Below are 23813 nucleotides of genomic sequence, written 5' to 3' on the forward strand. Positions count from 1 at the left end.
AACATACCATGTGACAACATGAGCCACCATCTGCCAAGTGCACAGATTCGTCTCAGCTCTGAGTGTACTGGATGAGGGATCACATGACTCTTTGGGAGAAGAGGGCTTCTGGGAAGCACAGGTGTCCGGCTCCCCCTTCCTGCCCTCTCTCAGGTTGGCTGCTAAGAGGAGGGAGGGGAACAAGAGAGGGAGTAAGGAGTGTGCAGGGAAGAGGCTGCATGCAGTCTTGCATGACTTCCCCGAAACAGCAGGTTGGCTGTAATTGCTCGGAGCTGAGAAGCTGTTGATAACTGTTCCTAATAATCACTCTTCAGATCTGACACCAGCTCAGGCTGGGATGACTGTTTTGAATGGAAATCGAACCCAAACCAGTAATTACCTGGGTGAGCGATGCCAGTCTTCTTCTGGAGCCCGGGTCTAGACAGAGAAATGGCACCTGCATGCCAACTACAGGTTCTTTCCTAGGGCCGTGCTCAAGAGAGCAAGCTGGCCTGGACTTTGCCAGTGTGATAGGACACAGTGGACAGGATACTTCCTTCCTGAGGGACTCACCGTTGTTCCCAGTCTCTGAACGGAGTCCTACCTCTGGCCTCACTCCCAGTGTCCTTTCTCTCGCTGCTTGATCTAGGATCTCTGCTGGCATGATCCCTCCATGTCAAAAGTGGTGCCTCCCCCACCTCATACACAGCAAAAGTACAATCTTCCGAAGTGATGCCTAGGACCTCCGGACACCTAGTTAGATGAGGAGCCTCTTGCACTGGCTGGAGCTGTGACCGAGTGAGACGAGTGGAACCAGGACAGGCCCCCAGCTTATGCCTCTGGTCCCCAAAAGCAGCTGTAGTGCCCCTGAGCTTCCCATCCCTTATCTGGACCTCCAGAAGCTGGCACCACCCCCACCCAAGCAAGAGGGGGAAAGACTGCTCCTATGTCTTCTGTTCTCTGCCTCGCTTCTCACAGGGCTGCTGGACACTAAGGAAGCACAGGCTAGAGAGCTAAGACGAAGTGATTGGTGGTTCACACATGGACACACCGAACACCTCCACTGTCTACATTCGAGGCTGTCTCAGAATGTCTTTGGAAGTTCCTAAGGGAAGACCGATAAGCAGGCAGAAAATTAAACTACAGGTGGGCCTTGATGGTTTTTACTCAAGGAAACACTCTGAGACACAAGTCTGGAGGTGTTTCGGAGAAGCCCCAGGAGAGACAGAGCTGGTCAGGCCAGTGGGTTCACAGTGTGACCACACAGCCTTCCAGGCTGTAACTGGATCTGTGTGAATGGTGGCAAGCGACAGAAACCGTGAGGAGCTGGTACCTTGAGTGCCACCTAGTGGTGTCACGCAGAAATGCAGCTTCAGGCAAATGGTGTTTTCCTCTCTACCTGTCCCCATCCCGGAACTCACACGAGAAGAGAAAGCCTAGGAAATGGGTTTTTGTTTTGTTCACAAAGACTTGGGGCTTTGAGGGCAGGGTCCAGCATGGGGTCCAGGGTATGGGAACAGCAGGGCAGCAGGTAGGGAGGGGCTGGGCCCCAGGTCCCCTTTCAGGACATTCTGCAGCTTTCTCAACATTTCTCTATTCCAAAGTGTCTTCTACTTCTCCAGCAAGACCCCAACTGTCACTAGCTCCCGACCGGGCCTGCAGGGAGTGACCAGAGCCCATGCTCAGCTGGCTTCCCCAGCCTTACAAGTACCAACATTGACTTGGCGGGGAGAGTCCAGGGAAGCTATACTTGGCATTGTCAAATTATCTGATTTCTGAGGCCTCAGTCCCGAACCTGCTGGGTTCTGGGGTGTCACCGCCCTATTTCACTTCATCACCAGAGCTGACTGGTCCCTGAGGTCATGTTCCCAGGGGTGGTGAACACTCAGCAGAGGGTATCTCCATTGTGTGGATGGGGCGAGGGTTGCACAGGGAGGATGGGAGAGAATGGCCACTGTGGGGCAGAGCAGGGCAGCCTCGGGAAATAGCTAACGGGGTTGCAAGCTTTTTCTTAAAGGGCCAGGGAATAAATATTTTAGACTTGTGAGCCAGATTAGCTCCAGATTGCAGAAAGTGTTATATAATATTTAAACATATAATATTTAAACAAATGGGTTTAGCAGTGCCCCCAGTAAACTCTTTACAAAAGCAGGCACTTGTCCGCTGGCCATAGCCCTTATTCAGCACATCCTGAAGGCATAACCTCTTCTTACATACTGCCAACGCACAGAGGGTGCTCACAGACTACCAGCCACTCACGGAGATCTGCTAGGGCATGATATGGTCAGGCTTAGAACAGGAGCGTCCGGAGTCAGGACTTGTGCTCCGCCTCTTGGCCCACAACACTCAAGACAGGGGACACTCACCTGCAGAGAAGGCTCGGATGCTGTTGTTATTCCCCTTTCTTCCTCTAGGGGGGGGGTCTCTCTTGGTCTAACTGCAGCTCCTCCAACCCCTTCTCCAGCAGGAAATCCCCGGAGCAAGGGGTGGGGATAGGGGTGAATCGGGCTGAACCACCCCAGGGACAAATCAGCAGACAGATGACACCCGGGGAAGGTGAGGTGGCCTGAGGCTGGAGGAGGAAGTGTAACCCAGCACCAAGAGCCAGGGGCCAAGAAGAGGCCAGGCTGGTGCTACCAGCCTGGTGAGGCTGGGTCCCACTGGACTCCCACCACAACCAGGGACACACATAGCTACCCGGGAGGCCTGTCCAGCCTCCCCACCCCAGCCCCTGCTCCCTCGTAGGTGACACTGGGCAATAAGATCACAAGTCCCTGGATGGGGCGGGTACACTTGCTCTCAAGTTACACTAAAAGTGAGACTGAGGAAGATGGTATCGAGGCCCTGCAGACACAGCACGGGCTCATCCAACATTGATGCGGGCCCTGGATTGCCCCAGAGCCCCTCTGAGAAGACGGAGTACCCCAGGTTTCAGTGTTTGGTGATGGACTGCCAGACAGGGAAGGGGCCTCTGCCCTGATGAGCATCACTGCCCAGGGTCGCATGGGGATTGTTTCTGATTCTCTTATTGAATCAGACCCCTCTGGTGAATGCCCCTGGCCGTGCAGGCCCTGGCTTACTAGGCCACTGTTTTTCAGACATTACTGGTTGACGGAAACTTCCAGGAAAAGTCAGCTGTTCAGCAGGCCCTCATCACACCCAGTAATGGGCTCAGGGGAAGGGACCTGTATTCACACTGCCCCACTCCCCAGTGTTATCTCTTGCTCCTACCCAATGAAGAGGGAAAAAAGGACTGGTCACTCTCCCTCCCCGTTCTATTTTCCTATACATGTACTTCCACTCAGACACACAACACTTGGATACTGACCACCCTGGTGGCATGTGTGCACACGTGCGCGCGTGCACACACGTATCCATCTGTATCATGTGCCCAAACCTCAGATGTGTTATTGGTGTTCGCTCAGGGCATGCACACATGCACACACACTCACAAAACCTTTATTCCGGAGGAGCTCAACCCTAACAGCTTCTGTTCTGTGATGGCTGGTGATGGCTATGCGGATCCTACTCAGGATGTCAGCCTGTGGAGATAGGGACAGAACCCCACTGGTCTTCCTGGTATGGTGCTGCACTGATGTGTCAGAGGAGTGTGGAGGCAGAGCCATGTGGAATTCAGTCCTTGCTACAGAATAGAAGCTTGTAAAGAATCAATCCTGGGGCACCATGACCCTGACTTTCCTAACTACAAAGATGCCCCAGGTGCTGTGACTGCATCATTTGACCCGAGCTCTGTGCCCATTATTCGTACACTGGTTTCAGTCTGCCAGCATAATTTTTTTTTAAGCAGGATTCACCTTCTGACAAATGCCTCTGTGACAAAAACCCTGACAGCTTCAAGACAGACAGATGGACGCATGGATGGACGGATGGATGGACACACACACACACCCCTTGAATTTTCTTTGTTCATCACCATTTCAGGCACCAGATTCCTGCCTGATGGTGCAGAGGAGGAGGACTGGGAGCAAGTTCCTGAACCCCAACTTGGGTACTGTGACTTGAAGAGAATCCTTACCAGCAAGGGCAGAGGGAAAGAAACTCTCCCCCCACCCCACCGACTCACTGCCTTTTAAGATAGATCCTCACAGACTCCCTATGCAATGAATCCCGTTTGCCCCATCAGATCCAGCAGACCTGGCCCTGGCCCGCTAGACATCCATGAGAAGAGAAGCTCTGGAACACAGCAGAGCCTCCTGTCACCTGTCACAGGTGGGGTCTCAGTCCTGCCTTCCCTGACACCGTCCCTCTACCTGGCCTTTTCAATCACAGAACACACAAAACAGGAGAGCAGGGTGCAGGGGAAGGTTCCGGAAGGGGATCTGAGTACACTTTGTGCTGAACTGCTGACCGATGAGACAGTTGGTCTCAACCCCTACAATAATGCAGGAGGATTCTGATGTCCCACACTGTCACCCTGGTAACACTGTTCTCGTATCCTGATGTCACTAATCACGTACAGAAAGTAAACCTCTTAAGGCTGTTGTTCTAGGTTAGCATGCTGTTAGAGTCATTTTAATTTTTTGCTCACTCCCCAGGGCCTTCCATGTAAGACCTGGGTCCCTTCCCTAACTCCCGAGAGAATCAAAATTACCGAACTTGTGCTTTTGGAAAAAATAATAAAATGTGAAAATTATAAGAAAGAAAGAAAGAAAGAAAGAAAGGAGAGAGGGAGGGAGGGAGGGAGGAAAGAAGGAAGGGAGGAAGGATGAGAAAATAGAATAGGAAAAAGACCGATGACAGAGAAAAGACTGGACCCCTTCCCACCAAGGGCTGCCTGTAACAAAGTATCTCTGTGCAGAAGGATGTGGTATATAAAGGACACACAGAAAGGCTACAAGACTGGGGCCAGGGTCCACTGTGGCTTTTGTCTTTCTCAAGATCTGGCTCACTTCCACCCCCAGAAGCGCCTTTCTTCCTCCGCAAACTCTTTCTTCTGTTACTGTCTCTGTTGGCCCCTGCTCAGAACACACAGACCCGCAATGGCGGCGAGCGCCCTCTGGGCTCCTTCATCAACAAGAAGCATGGCGCCTGCCTAACCAGCCCAGTTTCTTCAGCTGCAGGGGAAATAGGTCCACGGAGCTAGTGACTTGCCCATTGCTAGAAGGGGGGAGCTCTAAGGGTGGGGCACAAATAAACCAAGGACTGCTGACTCTTCCTCCATCTTTCAACACGCCTGCCTACTTTATAAACCCAAGTACAGACAGTGCAAGCCACAGGGCTCGGTCTGGCTGCCCCTAGGCTGCTGCTTCAGTTCCTTCCTGCTTCTCTGAGGAGTCTGACCCACGAGTAATGATGAATGGCGTCGGTTAGCTGGGCTCACCCTATGGTCCCCCTGTAGTGACCTCTCAGAGCCGTGACTATGTCTCAGTCCTAGGGGTGGGACCCTGCTTCACTGTTTGATGGACTTGTGATTTTTCCCCCATCCTTCAAGGAGCTGAACCTTGTTATTCACACCTCAGGCACTGGAAGGTCCTGAGACCCTGAGTCTCCATGTGATTTTGCTCCTCTCTTCCCCCAAGGACCTACAGCTGTGCCCTCCTTTCCCAGCTGGTCCCAGCTGGTGAAGCTTCAAGTCCTGGACTGCCTCCTTCTACAGTTCTCAGCCTTCTCAGGCCCTTCCCTTCCTGCCTGCCCTTCCCACAGCTACTGGGCACCCAGGGTGGGGGTCTTCTTGAGTTAACATAACTATCTGTGTATCTGGGAACTTCCTGCCTTTCAGATTCAACTGGACAGAGACGTGGATGTGGTCTTTCCGTGTACCAGGCAACAACCACAATAGCAAACAGTCAAACTGCAGTCAGGGCTAGGTGTTGGCTTAGGCACTATGGATTTAGTTATCAAGCCGTATGCACAATAACTCATCAAATACACACAACCACCTTTGACGGCAGGCAGTGATCGCCATTGTACAGGGGAGGCAGCGGAAGCTCCAGGCAGTTTAATAGTCCCCCAAGGTCACCTGCTCTGGGCCAGAGCTCTGAATACCGGGAAGGTACATTTTCTGAGACCTCAGAAAGCAGAAGCCAGACTGTTGTTGAAGCATCTCTAAACCCTGGCTTCCCTTCCCTCCCTACACCCACCCCATTCTAGGGGAGAGCCAGGTTCAAGAATTCAATTAAAAAACTAAATATTACTTTCAAATATGGATATGTGGGGGTTACGTATACATGAGTGTAGGTTACAGTGGAGGCCATAAAAAAGATGACAGATTTTCTGGGTGTCACAGAAGGTTGTGAGCCACCATACGGGTGCTGGGAAGTGAACTGGGGTCTTCGGAAAAGTAGCAAGTGCCCTTAACTACAGAGCCATCTCACTAGCCCCAGACACCCCATTTTTGAAAACAGAAGCACACATCTTGTTAGTGTCCAGTTCTTCTGGAATGATAAAGCGAGCCTTAGTAGAGAAGAGCAACTCCCACAAGAAGAGTTTAACCACTTCCCTGGGCTTGTAGCTTGGTTGGTAGAGAACTTGTCAAGAATACACAAGGTAGAGGAGGTCAATCTGGTTCTCTTGTCCTCATGAGCTTCAGGTCAGCTAAGCCACGAGCTTTATTTGGCCTAATCCTACAGAGAGGACAGACATGATCTGTCTGTTAATCCACCTCCTACCCTGCCTGGATAAACAGCATCTCACTAGAGTTCCACCGCGGCCCATCCATGTTAGTAAAGTCACCACTCCCAGCTTATAGATGGGGAAACTGAGGCTGAAGAGGATAATCTATCCACTGAATACATTTCTAAATTGCTTTACCTTTGTTTCTTCGTTTCTTAAATGTTTATTTTAAAGTGTGTGTGTGTGTGTGTGTGTGTGTGTGTGTATTGCACATGAGTCTAAGTGCCAGGGGAGGCCAGAAAAGAAAGTTGGGTCCGCTGGCATTGGCTCGCTGTGGTTGTAAGCCCCCTGGCATGGGTGCAGGGAACTGAACTCATCCTGGAAGAGCACCAAGCACTCCTCAGCACTGAGCCGTCTTTGTAGCTTCTTTGTTTCTTTTTTACACATACATGTGATTGCTAAATCGGCAAAGTGGAAAGGAAGTCCCTTCACTGGGTTGCATTTACATCGTGAGAGAAGGCTGAGACACGAACCAGACATAATGTCTAGATTGAAGCCTCGTGCCCATCTGTGGCATCTCAGGGATCGAGTCTTTCGGGAGCCCCCACTGTCCCTTGAAATGCTGCCTGCCATGTTCCTGGTCTCTGATCTTTTATTCAAAATTGGCCACAAATTTATAATAACCAAAGCAGTGAGGTATCTGCATAAAGACAGGTGGAACCAAACTGAGAGTTCAGAAATTAATCTAGTCACTAAAGGTATAAGGAACAACAACAAACAAACAAAACCCAGATAAATTGAACTTTATTAATTTGAACACTTTTGTGATTTGAGTGGCCCTCTAAAGGAAGTGGGCAGACAAGCTCCAGAATGGAAAATATCTGTAAAATATGCATCTGAAAGAGTTCAATGTCCAGAACAAATAAATAACCTCTACGACTGAACAATTTAAAGAAGAATTTATTTTTAAAAATGGGCAAAAGAGCTGTTTGGAGGTAGTGCATGCCTTTAGTCCCAGCACTCGGGAGGCAGGCAGGTGGATCTCCGTGAGTTCAGGGCCAGCCTGGTCTACAAAGCAAGTTCAAGGACAACCAGAGCTGTTATAAATAGAAACCCTGTCTTGAAAAAAAATGGGCAAAAGATAGACTCTTTTCCAATAAATGGAATATAAGAATGGCCATAGGGTGCATGAATGATATCGATGCCCACTCTCATTTGTCTTTTGGAAACATAAACTGAAGCCATAATAGGGTACCATTTTGTGCAACTGAGATGGTTCTAATAATGCAGAAGTGAACAGGTGTTTGTGAAAATGTGAAGTAGGAACACTTAGTTATACATTGCTGATGGAAATAGAAAAAGCTACAGCGTCAGTAGGAGACAGTTCTGGTTCAAAAAAATAAAAAGAGAAAAGAAAGAACAAGCTAAGAACGAACAAATAGCAAGTCTATTCCAAATAACAGAGACTTGGTCATTGGCAGAGCAATTTTCAGAGCTGTGATCCACAGCAATCAAAAGGCCAGAACAACCCAAGATCCAGAAACTGAGGAATGGATAAGCAAGATGTGGCATATTGTTCTGCCAAAAATAGGAATGAGGTTCTTGTACTTTCCACAATATGGATTAATCTCACAAACTAAGGGAAAGAAGTCAGACATGAGGAAAAATATCATGCTATCCAGTTTTATGAACTGTTTAGTAGAGGTTAATTCATAGAAATACAAAGTAGATCAGAGGTGCCGAGAACTGACGGGAAGGCGACTTATTCCTCAGTGGACAGAGTCTCTGTTCAGGATGGTGTGTTTTAGGAAGAAGGATAATGGTTACTGATGGATGTACCTGATGGGTGGTTATGAACTGAACTTAGAAACCACTCACCTTATGATCTATGCATCTCACCATTGCTAAAATCCGCCAGCTGTGTTGTTAGACAAAGCAGCGAACAACTGGAAACTGGGATTTTAACGTATATTTACTGTGTGTGCATGTGCCATGTGTACTTGTGGAGGGGAAAGGACAATTTTGCAGTCTGCTCTCTCTTCTGCCTTTTGTAGGCTCCAGCAATGGAACTCAGGTCAGCAGACTCGCACCACAAGACTGCAGGCCATCTCAGAAGCTGGGGAGTTGGGAGTTTTTAAAAAGATGATTTATAAAATTGACTGGAAATATACAACACTTAAGGAAAATCTAACAAGAGTTAAGGCCTCTCCATTGAAAACTATAGAACGTGCCTGAGAAAAGACGATGCTCTGAATGAACAGAGATCCATTCTCCTGGATCACAAAGTCTATGAGCACTAGGTTGTCACCTCTCTAACTTGATCTATAAATTCAACAATCCCAACTCAAATCTAAACTAGCTGTATTGTTGTCGTTTGTGTTGAATTTTAAAACTCATCAAATTAACATGAAATTAAAAAGTAACTATTACACTCAAAATGACTTTGATAAAAAACCAAGTTCAAGTTCCATGAACTACCTGATTTAAAGACTAATAAGGTTATAGAAATCAAGAGAGTGTGCTTTTAGCAGCAAAAAGACAATCGGATCAATGGACCAGATTAGACGTAACTTCAAATAAGGACATCTGACTTTGTGACTGGCTGACCCTGATCTCCCAGTTCCCTCTCTCCCTTTGGAGTGTCCTTGAATGTCTGGGCTGAAATGACCTCCTTTCCAGGTCTCTGAGTTGCTGGCACACAGCACCATGCTCACCTTGATTGTTCAATACAGGCTCAAAGTAGAAACAGAGAAAGCATTTTCCAGAATTGATAAGAGGGCTAGAGAGATGGCTCAGTAGTTAAGAGCACTGTCTGCTTTTTCAGAGGACCCAAGTTCAATTCCCACCACCTATATGATGGCTCATAACCATCTGTAATTCCAGTCACAGAGGATTTGATATGCTCTTCTGGTCTTGGTGGTACTAGGCACCTGTGTGGTACATATACATGTGTGCTGGGAAAACACTCATGTACATAAAATTTAAAACATGGAACTGGAACAACTGAGTATCTTTTTAAAATTTTTAACTTTGTTACTTATTTATATATGTATGTGTGCATCTGTATGTGTACAGTATGTGCACAGGTTCATATGTGTGTATACAGTATGTGTACAGGTACGTATGTGTACATTTGTGTGTATACAGTATGTGCACGGGAACGTATGTGTGCATCTATGTGTATACAGTATGTGTACAGGTACGTATGTGTACATCTGTATTATACAATATGCACATGGGTACGTATGTGTGCATCTGCATGTATACAGGATGTGCACTGGTACATATGTGTGCATCTGTATGTATGCAGGATGTGCACTGGTACATATGTATGCATCTGTATGTATACAGTACATGCAAGGGTATGTATGTGTGCATCTGCATGTATACAGTACATGCACAGGTATGTGTGTGTGCATCTGTATATATACAGGATGTGCTCAGGTACTGAGGGGCCTACTGAAGGTGTCTGATCCACTGTAGCTGTAGTTATAGGTGGTTGACCTGTCTGAAGTGGGTGCTGTGAACCACACTAAGGTTTTCTGGAGGAGTAGCAAGTGCTCCCAACCACTGTAATCTCTCCAGCTGCATCTTTGTCTTAAACCTACATAGCCACACAGCCAAGCTGGTGGCACGCACCCATCATCCCAGCACACGGGAGGTGAGGGCAGGAAGACTGCCAAAATTCAAGGCCACCCCGGTCTATGCCAGAAGTTCTAGACCAGTCAGACACAAAGATGGCCTATCTCAAACAAAATGAAACAAAACCAACAGAAAACAGCAGTGCACACATAAAAGTAACACAGAGCTAAATTTAACACAAAAGGGAGGCATTTCTAGGAAAGCTTCTGTCTCATGCATTTAAGTCATGGAAACTCTTTACTGTAGTTTTGGAAGCCTTAGCTCCTTGGCGGCCTGCTGGTCTCTGCACTGCAGTCCAAACAGGCAAAGGACGACACAGCCAAGGACTGGGGAATGGGTCCGGCTTTTCTCACTTTTCGTTAGGCAATGAGTCCTTAATATTTAGGGATAACCCATAACAGCAAAAAGACTGATAAACTGGACCCCATCGCAAGCAAAGATTTCTGCTTTAGAAAACACAGAAGGGGAGAGAAAGACAGAGAGAGGACTGAGGGACAGCACAGCCGGCTATACAACCAATGAAGAACAACAGTCCAGCAGGCATGGGGTTAACATGTTTGCAGGAGGTGGAGGCAGGAGGATCAGGAGGTGGAGGCCAGCTCAGCCATGCAGGGTTTGAGGTTACATGAGCTCCCATCTGAACATACATACACACACACACACACACACACACACACACACACACACACACACACGTGTGAGGGGGGGAGACACATAGCCAAATTACCAAAAGGTCTCATAAATTCTAAGAATAAGGTAACACCTGGTTTGAGAATAGGGAAAACACTTAAACATATACTTCCTCCCAAAGACATGTAGATGGCAGTTGAAAAGCTGCACATGAAAAGTTGCTTAACATCATTAGTTACCAGGGAAATGCAAACTAAAACCACAAGGACATACCACTACATACATATTGGAATGCTTCAAGTTAAAAGTTTGCCAGTACAGGCTTGTCCCAAGCATGTGAAGGAGCTGAAACTCCCAACCAGTGCTCATGAGAATGTCCAATGGTTCACCAACTTTGGGAAAAGTTTCTGAAAATGTTAAATATACAATGACCATATAACCCAGACATTCCTCTGCTAAATGTTTGCCTACCAACTACAAAAACACACTTAACATATAGACTTGTACTTGATAGTAACATATCTGTATTTGCATATAGCCCACTCTATTTATTTGTAATAGCCCCAGACTAATGGCAGCCCACTCGTCTGCCAGAGGATGACTAGATACTGCAGACTATGCTTATAATGGGAACTTTCTCAGCAGTAAAGAGACGTGATCTACTGACTTGGGCAACAGGAAGAATGTCAGATGGCCCCATGGGAAAACGGCAGCCGTGAGGGCATATACTGAGTGATGCCATTTGTTTAAAGTTCTAAGACATACAAACGGAAATGGTTCTCTGAGGTACAGAAGTTGGAGGAGGAACAGGAAAGAACTGTTACAACGTTGCTCTGCAGCGCTCTAGCCTATTCGGACCGTTCAGTGCTGCTCCCGTTAGGGGGCGCTCTTCCGCACTCCCCCAATTCTCTTGCTCTTTGCCACACTGCTGAAGTATCACCTTGTCCACACTGCAGGATGGAGCCTTTCCCTCCCCGACTTGCCCTGGCAGTTGGCCTCTGTCCTCTTTACTTTCCTTCTCTGCACTTCCATAAGTTGCTTGGCCTTATCCATTTCGAGTGTTTTGTCCACGTCTATCCCACACCCACTAGTCAGCAAGAACTGAGACTGGGCTGATTGGTTCCCTGCACCATCTCCAGTCTCTAGACACTGCCGCCATTAGTGCTAAAATAATTTAATGAATGGACTGTTTGAAGAGACTGATACGACTATCTTTTTATTTTTTTTTTTGTCAATGGGGGTTACACAACTTGTCACATGACTAGTAACTGGTAGAACTGGGCTTTTAAGTCAGATCACGTTGACTACAGAAAACCACAAAATTCTACGTAGTTAATGTCACTTTTACCCAGTCTAAGGGGCCGAACTGGTGAATAGATTACTGTCAAAGAAATCATCCAAAGCTATTTGTAAAACCAGAAAACAATTCTTTTCTCTGTGGACAACTTGGCAATAGGCAGAGTCGAAGACTAGCAGTCTTTCCTCAAGGTGTTTGTGCTAATCACACGATAAGACACGAGACACGAGGGAAAGTTCTACACAAACACGGATGTTTATAATAGAATTGTTTATAAGAGCAAAAATAAAAACAACAAGAAAACAAGAACAAAAGTCCCCAAAATGGAGTGCCTGGAGTGGGTTGGAAATGGCGTGACATCAGAGAGTGACAGGAGGTCAGGCCTCATATGATCAGCTTTTTAAGGAGCAGGAAAAGACAAGGCCCTTTGCTTAGTGTCTTGGGGTACAGGTCTGGTGACAAGGGACAGCAATCAGAGCTATTCGGGAGGTCGAGACAGGAGAACTGAAGAACGTGAGGCCAGCGTAGTGGAGTACACAGTGAGTTCAAGCGAGACTCCGGCTCAGGGGTCTCATAGCTTAGGCTCAGCACTTGCCTGGCACATGTGGGGCCCTGGGTTTTTTCCACATCACAAATATGTGAGATGGTCTTGTGCGTGATGAAGTGCGGAGAGCTGTTACGGCCAAGGGAAGGGAAGCTAACCACGGAGAAGAGATGGACAGAGACATAAGGGGTCTCACCTGACAACCTTTCTGTCACGATATGAACAATCCCCAAAAAGCATGTGGAGAGAGACACACACACAGCTGTTCTGGCTGTCTCAGCCCTGGTACCAGCGGAGAAACAAGCCTGCCCCAGGAAAGCTGAGCCTGAAGCAGACCGTAAGAACTGTCCAGGAAGTACAGCTTACTTGTGAGGTCAGGGTAAGGCAGATGAAGGACAAAATTCCCACCCCGCCTTTTATCCCCCCCGAGGGTACCACAGGCTAGCCTAAAACCTTTTCTGTATGACCATCAACTCTTAATTATCCTGCCTCCACCTCCTGAGCGCTGGGATTGGAGGCGTGTGCTGCCATGGCTTATGCAACGCTGGGGATCAAACCCAAGACCTTCTGCATTCTTGGTAAACACGTAACAACCAAGCAACATCCTGAGCCCAGAGTTTAATTTTTAATATCCTTGTACCTTGTACATGTGTCATGTAGTATTTTTAGCCGTCTTTGGAAGTTGTGTGATTCTTTTGCAATTAATATTTATGTTTTGAAAGCCAAAACAGAGATGGTTGCTATCGACCTGTGGCTCCAGAGAACAGGCCAACCAGTGTTTTCACACCTGGGAGCTTCTGCACTAACGGAGTCTAGTGTCCTAATATCCTTATTTAGTTAATTTGGACGTGATCCAAGGATTCTGTTTTCTCTTTCTTTCCTTTTTTTTTTTTTTCGGGGGAGGTTCGAGACAGGGTTTCTCTGTGTAACAGCCCTGGTTGTTCTGGAACTAGCTTGTGTAGACCAGGTTGGTCTAGAACTCGCAGAGATCCCCCTGCCTCTGCCTCCCGAGTGCTGGGATTAAAGGCGTGTGCCACCGCTGACAGGCAGATTCCATTTTCTTTATAAAAGTCCCAAGACATTGAGGATGTCAGGATGACAAGAAAAGACTCCTGGAGACAGGACCCCAGAAATATTTTCATGTCATGGCCTAAAAAGGAGACCGGTACCCAGGTCCTGAAAACCAGGGTTCCCAAAGATTATTACAGCACTGCCTAACGAAAGAGCGACAGCAATGACCACTGTGTCCCAACGGTTTGCTCTGCCCTTGATATCCATCACCTCATTTAATATTGCCAACACGACGCCATTTTACAAATGGAGAAACTAAGGTCCAGAAAAGGGGAAGTTCTTTGAGGTCAGCTAGCTGGAGTCACGATTTGAATCTAGGTTGTCTAGGTCCAGCGCCCCTGGTTTGTTTGTACAGAGGCAAAAAAAAACAAAAACAAAAACAAAACACAAAACAAGCAAAAACCAAACACAAGTTACTACTAAAAATTACTGTGACTTTAAACTTTCCTCCTATAGTTTCATTAGGCATTTGGCATATGCTACCACATGTCTCTACCCGACTGTAGACAGTGGAGCCCGTTTGAAGTATCCATATCTCCAGGGCTCAGCCTATAGTTTGTACTCCATGTATGTTTGTTCGTTAAATATATAAATGTGTGATTTGGGATCGCAACACAAGCTGGTAGGTTTTCTTCTTCTGAGTTGCATATACCAGCCATTTTTGAGTTTTCTCTAGGCAGAACACTGCTGTTCAGAAGGGCAGTTTCACTAGAATTGAGAGGTGGCGGCAGGGGTGGGGGGATGGGGGTGGTGTCAGCAGATTGCTAGGGCTGTGCTGAAGGGGGGGGGATCGCTGCTTCAAAGAGTATGGCCCCAGAAGCGGCCTTAAATGCAAAGAAAGGGATGCATCAGACGCAACCATAAGAGGCAGTCGAGTGGACAAACCTGCACGTTTGCTGGCTAGGAGGAGACAGATGGGGTTGTTGCAGAGGGGAGACCCTGGGCGAGAGAGGTGGGTCCTCGCGGGAATTAGTCTTGGGAAGGAGGGACACCTGTTCCTCTGAATCGTAGAAAAACAAGCACTGTCGGAGATGCAGCCAGGGTTTCTCAGAGGAAAGCAGGCCAAGGGAAGAGCAAAGGGGCGGGGAGATCAGTTAATGAAGTTTCTTCCAGCCTTTACTGTTGAAAGCCAGGGATCGGAAATTCACTCCAGGACTCTGGAGATCCACACACGGTTGGGAACTTAAAAAACGAAGATAACATCAACAAAATTATTATTCGCATGTCTTCCTTTTTAAATTGGGGATGGAGGTCATTTAACACGTAAAAAGGAAAAAAATGGTAGAACGGATATAGCCTCTGAATAATCTACTCTGCTTTATCACTAACTCATTTTGCTGTCCTTATTTTTCTCATTTTGTCCGGAAGGATGATTCCTTCCTTCAGGACCGGTGCGTGGGGAGCGCAGCTCCAAGCCGCCCACGCTGGCAGCCGCTTGCCATCACCGCGGGGTGAACGCGGAGCCCGACACCCCTTTGGAGCCCAGTGCGGCTCCTATGCCCCAACACCCTGCCCAGGGCAGAGACCCGCCAGCCAGGTGGATCAAGCAACAACTCCCAGAGGCAAGTCTGCCAGTCTGCTCAGGGACAAATCAGGTCCCTCACTGAGGGTCGACTGGGCGCACCGCGGCAGCGCGGGGCAGGCGCGGCCTTTCTGGGGTTCCAGCGCCCACCCGCACCGCAAGATGACAGCCCGAGGACCTCGGTGCCCGCGCATGCTCCTCCTATTGCTCTGACCCGCAGGTGTCAGGATGTCCGCGCCTGAGCTCCGACTCTGCATATCCCAGGCCATGGGTAACCCGGGTCCCGGATGCCTGCGGATGCGGTGCCGGAATCTATGCGTAGCCCCGGGCGCTCACGCCCGCAATAGCCTTGAGCACGCGCATCAGCGGCGGCGCCCACGCGTGGCCACCCGGAGGACCGGGAGGAGCTCATTTTCCCCGCGCGCGCCCTACCTATCGTAGCTCCAGCGGCTGTAGGACAGGGTGCGGTGGCTGCTCACTCCCTCCATCGCCGTCCTGGACTGGGCTTGGGGCTCCACGGTCAGCGGCGGCTGCGCGGGGGCTCGCTCACTCGCGTTGGGCCGGGCTAGAGCGCGGGCGGAGGACTGTACCATTCGCCCCCCGGGGGTGACCCCCCCTCTGTCTCCACCAATGACGAGGGCGTGCGGGCTGCGGGGACCCGGACCCGAGGGGTCCCCTCCCCTGCGTGCCTGTCCCGCGGGGGCGCGGCTGCGGCAACTCGACTGCTTATTTATTTCCAATGTGCGCTCCACGTTGCCGTGGCAACCGCCCCATCTTTTCCGGCGTCAGTAGAGCACCGCTGCTTTCAAACCTAGCTGGGACCGAGCCGGCTAAGAGGTTGCGCTTTCTGTTTGCGTAAGGATGCTCTCTTCTTAATCAGGACCCTTCTGCTGAGATGTCTTCCACACTCCGCAGGGAAAGGGGATACCCACCCCTCCGATTTCTCTATATCCTGAGTTCTCTCGGTCCTGCCCTTCCCAGCAGGGAACTCATTCTTACAGCAACATTACTCTCCAATTCACAATGTTTTTTTCTTTGCTTACAGGGCACAGAAATCCACTCCTACTACTCTCTTCCTTCACCGTATTCCCGGGCCCACAATCTAGCATATTGTGACTCTTGTGGTTCTCAGAGTCAGAGAACCAAGCTCTGTAAACGCTCCCATTCCTAGGCCAATTTGTCCTGTTTATGTCCCTCTGTGCTTTCTTCATTACTACCACAAATCCTTGGGAAAACATCCAGCTGTCTGGGTTCAGTGGGACAGGCTCAAGCAGAGTTCGTACAGATCTTCCCTTCTCAACAAGAGGAATACCTGAAATTTTGCAACTGTGCTTCAAAACTGCCAGATTCCTCCTCCTGCAGGATGCTGACACTAGTAAGAGGCAAGGACCCTTTCTCTGGGGCCTTGCTAGGTAGTTCCACCGGCCTAGCTAAACACCATCCGTGGTGATGTTTAGGGTATAGCCTCCCTACAATTTTCAGTTCTGGGTCAGAACTCTTGGCTTTAAACTTGTTTCCAAGATGTACCTGATACAATCTAGAAAAGGCTAAGTGGACGAACCACCAAGATAGTGCAGGTGGAACAGAGGTGACTAGGGCCTGCCTGTCTTCCAGACTACTCTTCCCCTTCCCCCACCTTGGGTTTCTGGGGTTTACAGGTATAATCTTCTTGAAGAGATCATAGAGGCCTAAGAAGGACTTTTCAGTGCAACTGTTGTGGGAAGTCTGAGCTAACTTCCCATCCAGGTCAGGGTCATGGAGTGGCCCACATTTATTCTCTGCAGGCAGAGTGCTGGGAGGCAAGGTTTGAGCTCTGCTAATGCTTAGAGATTTAATGAACCCCTTGCCTTACAGGAGTGGCAGCTGACAGTGTACCTGTTGCATTCAGCCTGCAAAAGTGCTTTTTCTGAACAGGAAAATTTACATTGAATAAATTTAAAACACTGGCCAGGAGTGGGGAGAGAATGCTGTCAGCAAGAGCAGAGACTTGAGTTCCATCGTGAATGAAATGAGGGTATGGCCGCTCCAAGGTACCTTTGAGGAGGTTTGTATTGTAGATATGAGGGACAGTGTGGCTAGAGGCATCTAGAAGAGTCCAGACTGAACCAGAGAGAGGAGGGGAGTAGGGCGGGGGGGGGGGGGGACGACACGACACACCAATAGCCACATGCAGAGGACCCAAAGAGCAAAGAGGGCAAAAGAGGGAGGGAAGAGCAAGAGTGCAGGATTATGTAGGAACAAGAAGCAGGGCCAAGGGAAGGGAAGCCCTAGGCTGGAGAGGTTTAGGGTGGGAGTGGGGAAAGAAGAGCAAAGAGGAGCCCCAGGTAGGGAGTACACCGAGAGGCCAGTGTGGGCTTTGGTATGCTAATAAGCACCACAGTCATCTCCTTTGTCCGAAGTTTCTTTGGCAGATCCCACTTTAAAACAAAAACAAAACAAAACACCAAGCCTCTTGGCACTCACTTGTACTTCCAGTTCTGAGGAGGAAGAGACAGGTAGATCCCTGGAACTAGTCTACTAGGCCAGTTCTAGGCCAGTGACAGGTCCTGTCTCAAAAACCAAGGGGGGTGGTTCACAAGGACACACACTTGAGGTTGCATGCACATATATACAAGCACGAACACAAACACATTCTCACAACTGGGAGATACAACAATGATTTATCTTCCCATCTTCTCTTGAGTCCTCAGGGAATGTGAGCAATCTGGGGCTATTTCAGGATCCCAGGAAGAGCTGAGAAGTGGTTGCTCCTCACACATTCTCCTCCAGGCCTCAGACCACATTCAACCAGCTTACCTGGTCCTTGTTGCTTTTGAGTTTGCCACCCCTGCCCAAATTAGTCAGGTCTCTAACCACTAAGTTTCCCAGCTGGCTATCAGAGTTGATAGAACCAGGGTTTTCCAAGGGACTAAGCAATGTGCTGCAACTGTGACAGACACCGTGACTGTTCCCTGTGTTCACAGACTAAGTCCTATATAGGATCCCTCTCCTGAACCACATCTTGATGGTGAGACACTTGACAAGCCCATGACCTCACAACAGTGGATTAAGAGTCTAAACGAATTCATTACCCCACAGTGAGGTCTGGCTTCATTGTTTGGGCAGAAGTGGGGTCATTTATCTGTAAGACAAGCCCAAAGAAGGCCTTTATCCATATAGTATGATGGGATGGTAACAGGACTGCAAAGGGATCCCCTCACGGGAGAGGTCCTGTGGCATATGGCAGCATTACCCCACTGGAAACCAGACTGGTCAGAACCAGCAGACACAGAGACTTCCTGAAACTGACCCTGGTCATTTTCTGCCAGGCCCCTTCAGCCTGCCTTGGTAAGACCACTGTGGTTACTTTCTCAGGAAACCAGTGAGTTGGCACTGTTTGAGTTCTGTAGCTATAGGGGCTACAACAGATGTATCGAGCCCCTGCTCCTAACACTCCAAGAAAAAGAACCAAGCTCTAGGCCAGGTGTTCTGACCCAGAGCTGAAAGCTGTGGGGAAGCTCTATCTGAGACACCACTAAGGGCCATCTAGACTAGGCTGGTGGACGTGCCTAGCCAGGCCCCGGAGAATCTTTATCAGTGCCAACAATCTGCAGGAAGGGAAGGGGGGCAGTTCTGAAGCATAGCTGCAAACCCTTGGCTATTTCTGTGGTTAAGAAGGAAGATCTATGTGAACTCCCCTTGAACTTGCAGACTACATGACTTTTAAAGTCAAGGAATAAAAGGCTCTTGGGTATTCCTAGTTTTCGCTTGTTCACTGGAGCCCTAAGCCACCATGTTACAAGCCTAACCACTGAGACCTCTCTGCTGAGAGGAAGCCTAAACCTGCAAGGACAAGGAGAGGGAAAAGACGCTTCACTTGCCAGTTCCAGCTGAGTCCGGCCACACAGCGAAGCACTAGGCAGAGTGAAGAGGTTTTCATATGCTTACAGGCCCTAGCCTTTAAATCATCCCAGTTGTCATTCTTCCCAGGTGAGCACTACATATAAAAAAGATATCAAAGTCATTCTTGCTTCATGACATTTTGCCTTGCCTTGACCAAACAATCTGTATTATGAAATGGTGGTGGTTTTATGTAATAGACAGCTTAGTTAACAATCCATCTCAGGGGAACTGATGGGCATACTGGCTATGGCATTGTCTAAATAGAAGAGCGGCCACGGAAAATAGACTGCTTTGTCTTAGTAAGGCATTAGGAAGTCAGAAGTTGCTCTCTGGTAGCTGAATAAAGAGTGGCAAGGCTAAATAAAGCTGGAGCAGAGTGAATGCAGAAGAGATGAAACAGTAGGTTTCATTCAAAGATGGAAAGCAGCTGGTGCGGCCTTGGGTAGGGGTGCCCAAGGACCCTGAAGAATGAAATTGTACATCACTGTAGTGTAAGTTGGTCCTGCTCCTTGTCTTGGATAATAGATCCTCTCCTATTATCTTGAAACCTTCATCAACAGTCTGCTATGTAGAATGGTCCATGAATGGTGCTGCGGGCAGTCTGGAAGGTAGGAAGGACTCTGGCTTTATGAGACAAGATGGAGGGGGAGGACGGTGGCAACCCTAGCAAGCTGGCGGAGCCTGAGAATTAAGCTAGGAGCAAGACCACAATGGCAAAGAAGTTCAGGAGAGAGTATCACTTCCTGGAGTCCTTGGATGTACCGAAGGACTAGACTTTCTTATATAGGAGGCCAACTAAAGAATCTATGAGGATTTTAGGGGAAAACTCTGAGGACAGAGGTTGGAATAAATTTGGCATATGATCTGTGAGAAACTACAACCTATTTAACATCTAACTTTTGGAAGCCGGGTTACTGGAGACTGAACGCATGGCTTTGTACATGTTAGGAACATGACCTACACCCCAGCCTTCTATTTGACTTATAAATGTAGACTTAAGCAAGAAAATTACCTTTAGTAAGTTCCAGCTAAGGTGCCAGCTTCCCCAACTCTAAGTTAACAGTCCAATAGTGCCTGAAGGATCAATATTCCAAAACAGCATGGAGTCTCTGGAAAGTCGTGTGGACCTTAGCTTTGGAGGGTAGGCCTTACCTTCTGTAGTAGAGACATATTCATATTTGGAAACGGAATTCATGTGTGAGTCCCTGGGCGCAGGAGAGCATGACACTGAGCCATCAAGACCCAAGTATCTCTCAAATACTCACGGCAGTCATAAACTTGGCTTCGTCAGCCACAGACCACTAATTCACTGCATGACAATGGTCACAGGTAAACTACATGAACAGGTAATTGAGGCTCCATGGCATGTATCCTGCTTCCTTACCTCAGATTGTCAACTTTATATATGTGCGGGTGTTTCCCACCACAGTTGCTATAGGAAGAAAAAAAATCTGACTCAGGTACACTGGTGTTTTGTCTGGATATAGTGGAATGAACCAAAATCAAACTCTCAATTGCAATTGGTTCTATAATAAGTTCTTAGGTGAATAGATAGGGACACCCCCCAGCCCCAGGGGGAGGGTAGTACACTTGGCTATCAACTTTACAAGTAGGGAGATGATCTGAGCTAAGCCCCATGTTCCACTGGGCAATGGAGAATGATTTGGCTGGGTGAGGAGAGGCCTGCAGGCAGCAAGACTAGGATACAGAAGTCTGGGGAAAATGAATGGGGGTGGACTAATCGGAGTGGTGCCATCTATGTGAAAAACATACTCAGTGACCTGTTTGTAGACGCAAGTTTGTGTGGCAACCCTGCAGATCTTTTTGGACACACACAACTTTGCTCGACTGTTGCCATGTGCTTTCAGTTGTCCCAAAGTATGTTCCCCACCAGATGAATTTTCATATCCAAGTGATGGCTTATGTTTTCTCCTAACTCTAACCTCAATCTATCCCTTAAGACTCTCAATAAAGCAATTTTACCAAGAACTCCATACCTCCAAACTCCAGAATGTGGCAAAAGCCTCATATTTACTGCCCTAAACTCTAGTGCCATATAGAAGGGCCCCAAAGCTCTGCACTTTTAGCCCAGACATTTCTCACTGGAGTAGTCAAGGCTGGGCTGGAGCTGCTCCGGGGCGTATCAGCTTCAGGATTTCTATATAGTGGGGCCTAGGTTGTAATATGCATTGTGGTCTGGTTGGAGGGGGAGTGGGTCCTAGATTTACTTTGTTTCCTCTTCAAGTTTTGAAGTAGATTACTGAATATTTTGGGGGTGAAAATAGAAGAACATACTTTGGTGTTATCATTCTGGGGCTCTCAGTTAGCTAGAGTTTCTCCTGAAGCCCTGGCCACTCATTTTGCACTGTTTAAGCATCTCCACATAAAGCACTTTTCCTGGGCAACCTTAGTGAACTGCTTAGGCATGGAGAACTTGTAGCCATAGGCTTCTGAATTATGTAGTGCCCTCTACTGGTCACGACCATGAAAGTCCACTGAATACTTTATGACAATGGTCATAGGCAGAACTAGGGACGTGGGATTGAGAGACCAGGATAGAGCTGACAACAACCACCAGGGGACAGAACGTAAGTGCAGAGCTAGCAGAAGCCAACAAGACAGAAGAGGGACCAAGATGAACCATACTGATCAATGGACAAGTAGATAAAATAATTCATAGCCTGGACACTACCACAGCCAACTGCTTTCCCTCCTGGGAGATAACACTAAGGGCCAGAGCTTGCATTACTGAGCGTGCCCTGTCCAATACAAGACAGCCACTAAGAGCAGCACCTGCATAGACTTTCACTGATAGTCCAGGCATTACCATCATTTTAATGCATGCCATGACAATCATTACAGACACCACTTTACCTTTTTTCATTCTTTTAGACCTTCAATGATCAACACATAAGGCACTGTCCCATTCTTAACTGCACAATATTGAATTTTGTCATAAAATTACTCATCTGCTGAGTAAAGACTCATAAAATCACTCACTTGGGTTGATGAAAATCTTTATGCTAACAGAGTCAGATATAATTATTTATGTACTGTATTATCAGAATCAAACCAATTTATCTACAGGATGTATTTAAGTACATGCATATACATATACATGAATTTCAAGATTAATTTGATAAATACAAATTTAAAATGCTGCAACACAGGCTATCCCTGCCAGAGATGCATCTCTGTCATGCTTCCCTTTCTCTGGCCAGCACTGCTAGCCATTCATAGAGCAGAAAACATGATAAAATGGCATTGTATATTATTTATGAGTGACATCAAGCATCTTTGCTTTTTTTGTGTGTTGTGTGTATGTATGTAGGAGTGTGAACTGTTTGTATCTTGACAACCAGTAGATAACTGGCTTTGAAAGATCGGTTGTGGGACCAGGTGTGATGTGCACACCTTTGGTCCCAGCACTTGGGAGATGAAGGCAGGCGGATCTCTGTGAGTTTGAGGCTAGCCTGGTCTACACAATGAGTTCCAGAATAGCTAGAGCAGATAGTGAGTCCCCCTCTCAAAAACTGAAAACAAGGCTGGGCAATGGTGGTGCATGCTTTAATCCTAGCACTCAGGAGGCAGAGGCAAGTAGATCTCTGTGTGTTTGAGGACAGCCTGGTCTGCAAGATCTATTTCCAGAACAGGATCAAAAGCTACAGAAAAACCTTGTCTCAGAAAACCAGAAACAAAACAACAAAAAAACTGAAACCAAAACAAAAAGTGGTTGAGCATTCTGTGGCAAGAATATTATGTCTTTGACAGGAATTTCAAATATTTCTCCAGCTTTATAGTTGCATTATTTGTATATGTATTTTACTAGTCAAAAATTTGAAGGGGTTATCGGCTATCAATCTTTAAAGACTAGCTTGTGGACTCTCGGTGCTTAGGAAGTTCTTCACGGATCATTGAGAACCTTCTACTGGAACGTCTGATTGGTGTTGAGTCACACAGTTTGTGGGCACACAGCTCTGAGACAGGGTTTTGGAAGACATCTTTTTCACATAAACATTTAGAAACAGCTTGTCCAGATCTAATTATCTTTGCATTTCACTGTAACTGTGACAGATACACAACTTACATTTTCATCGGAGAATACGCTGTCTTTGTGTAACTGCCTCCTGTGCTTCTCCTGTGCTCTATTTGCTGTCTTGGGGTTTTGCACAGGATCTGATGGAGTTCAGGCAGGTGTCACACTCATTCACAGCTGAGCGTAAGCTTCAATGTTTGATTCTCCTGCCCCCTTCTTCCCTGGTTGGAATTACAAGTGTGCCATCACACCCAATTTTATGGGGATCACCCCCCCCCACGTTCCAGAGTTTCATGCACCCTAGGCATTCTATTGAGCCACAGTCCTGAGCTTCTCATTAGCATTTTCGTTTTCTTCCACTCTATCAACTAGATAACATTAAAAAACAAAAACCCGCATCCAGAGGGCCTTCCCGAGTGATCCTGCATCTGACGAAGGACGGCGATACAGTCGATGACCCATATTGCAGCACCGGACTGAGCCCCCCGAGGTCCAAATGAGGAGCAGAAGGAGGAAGAACATGAAAAACGAAATCAGTACTGCGAGGGATGCTATCACCCACTGATACAAGGGAACGGATCTGATGAGAGTTTACCAAGGCCAGTTGGACTGGGACTGAAAGAGGACGTGATCTAAC

The 23813-nt window shown here is 47.7% G+C and overlaps 1 protein-coding gene across 2 annotated transcripts in view; it reads right to left on the reverse strand.

The window, feature by feature from the left end:
• The window catches only part of Tub (TUB bipartite transcription factor), an 81474-nt gene extending 65608 nt beyond the window's left edge, over positions 1-15866 (reverse strand). For both annotated transcript variants that reach the window (XM_048460307.3, XM_048460305.3), the window contains exon 1: positions 15691-15866. In XM_048460307.3, the coding sequence (XP_048316264.3) occupies positions 15691-15851 (161 nt within the window). In that variant the 5' untranslated portion in view covers positions 15852-15866. The remainder of the gene's footprint in view (positions 1-15690) is intronic.
• Between the last annotated feature and the right edge of the window lie 7947 nt (positions 15867-23813).

The sequence above is a fragment of the Myodes glareolus genome, chromosome 7 (genome assembly GCF_982192425.1).
Source record: "Myodes glareolus chromosome 7, mMyoGla1.1, whole genome shotgun sequence".
In the NCBI taxonomy this organism is placed as follows: domain Eukaryota; kingdom Metazoa; phylum Chordata; class Mammalia; order Rodentia; family Cricetidae; genus Myodes; species Myodes glareolus.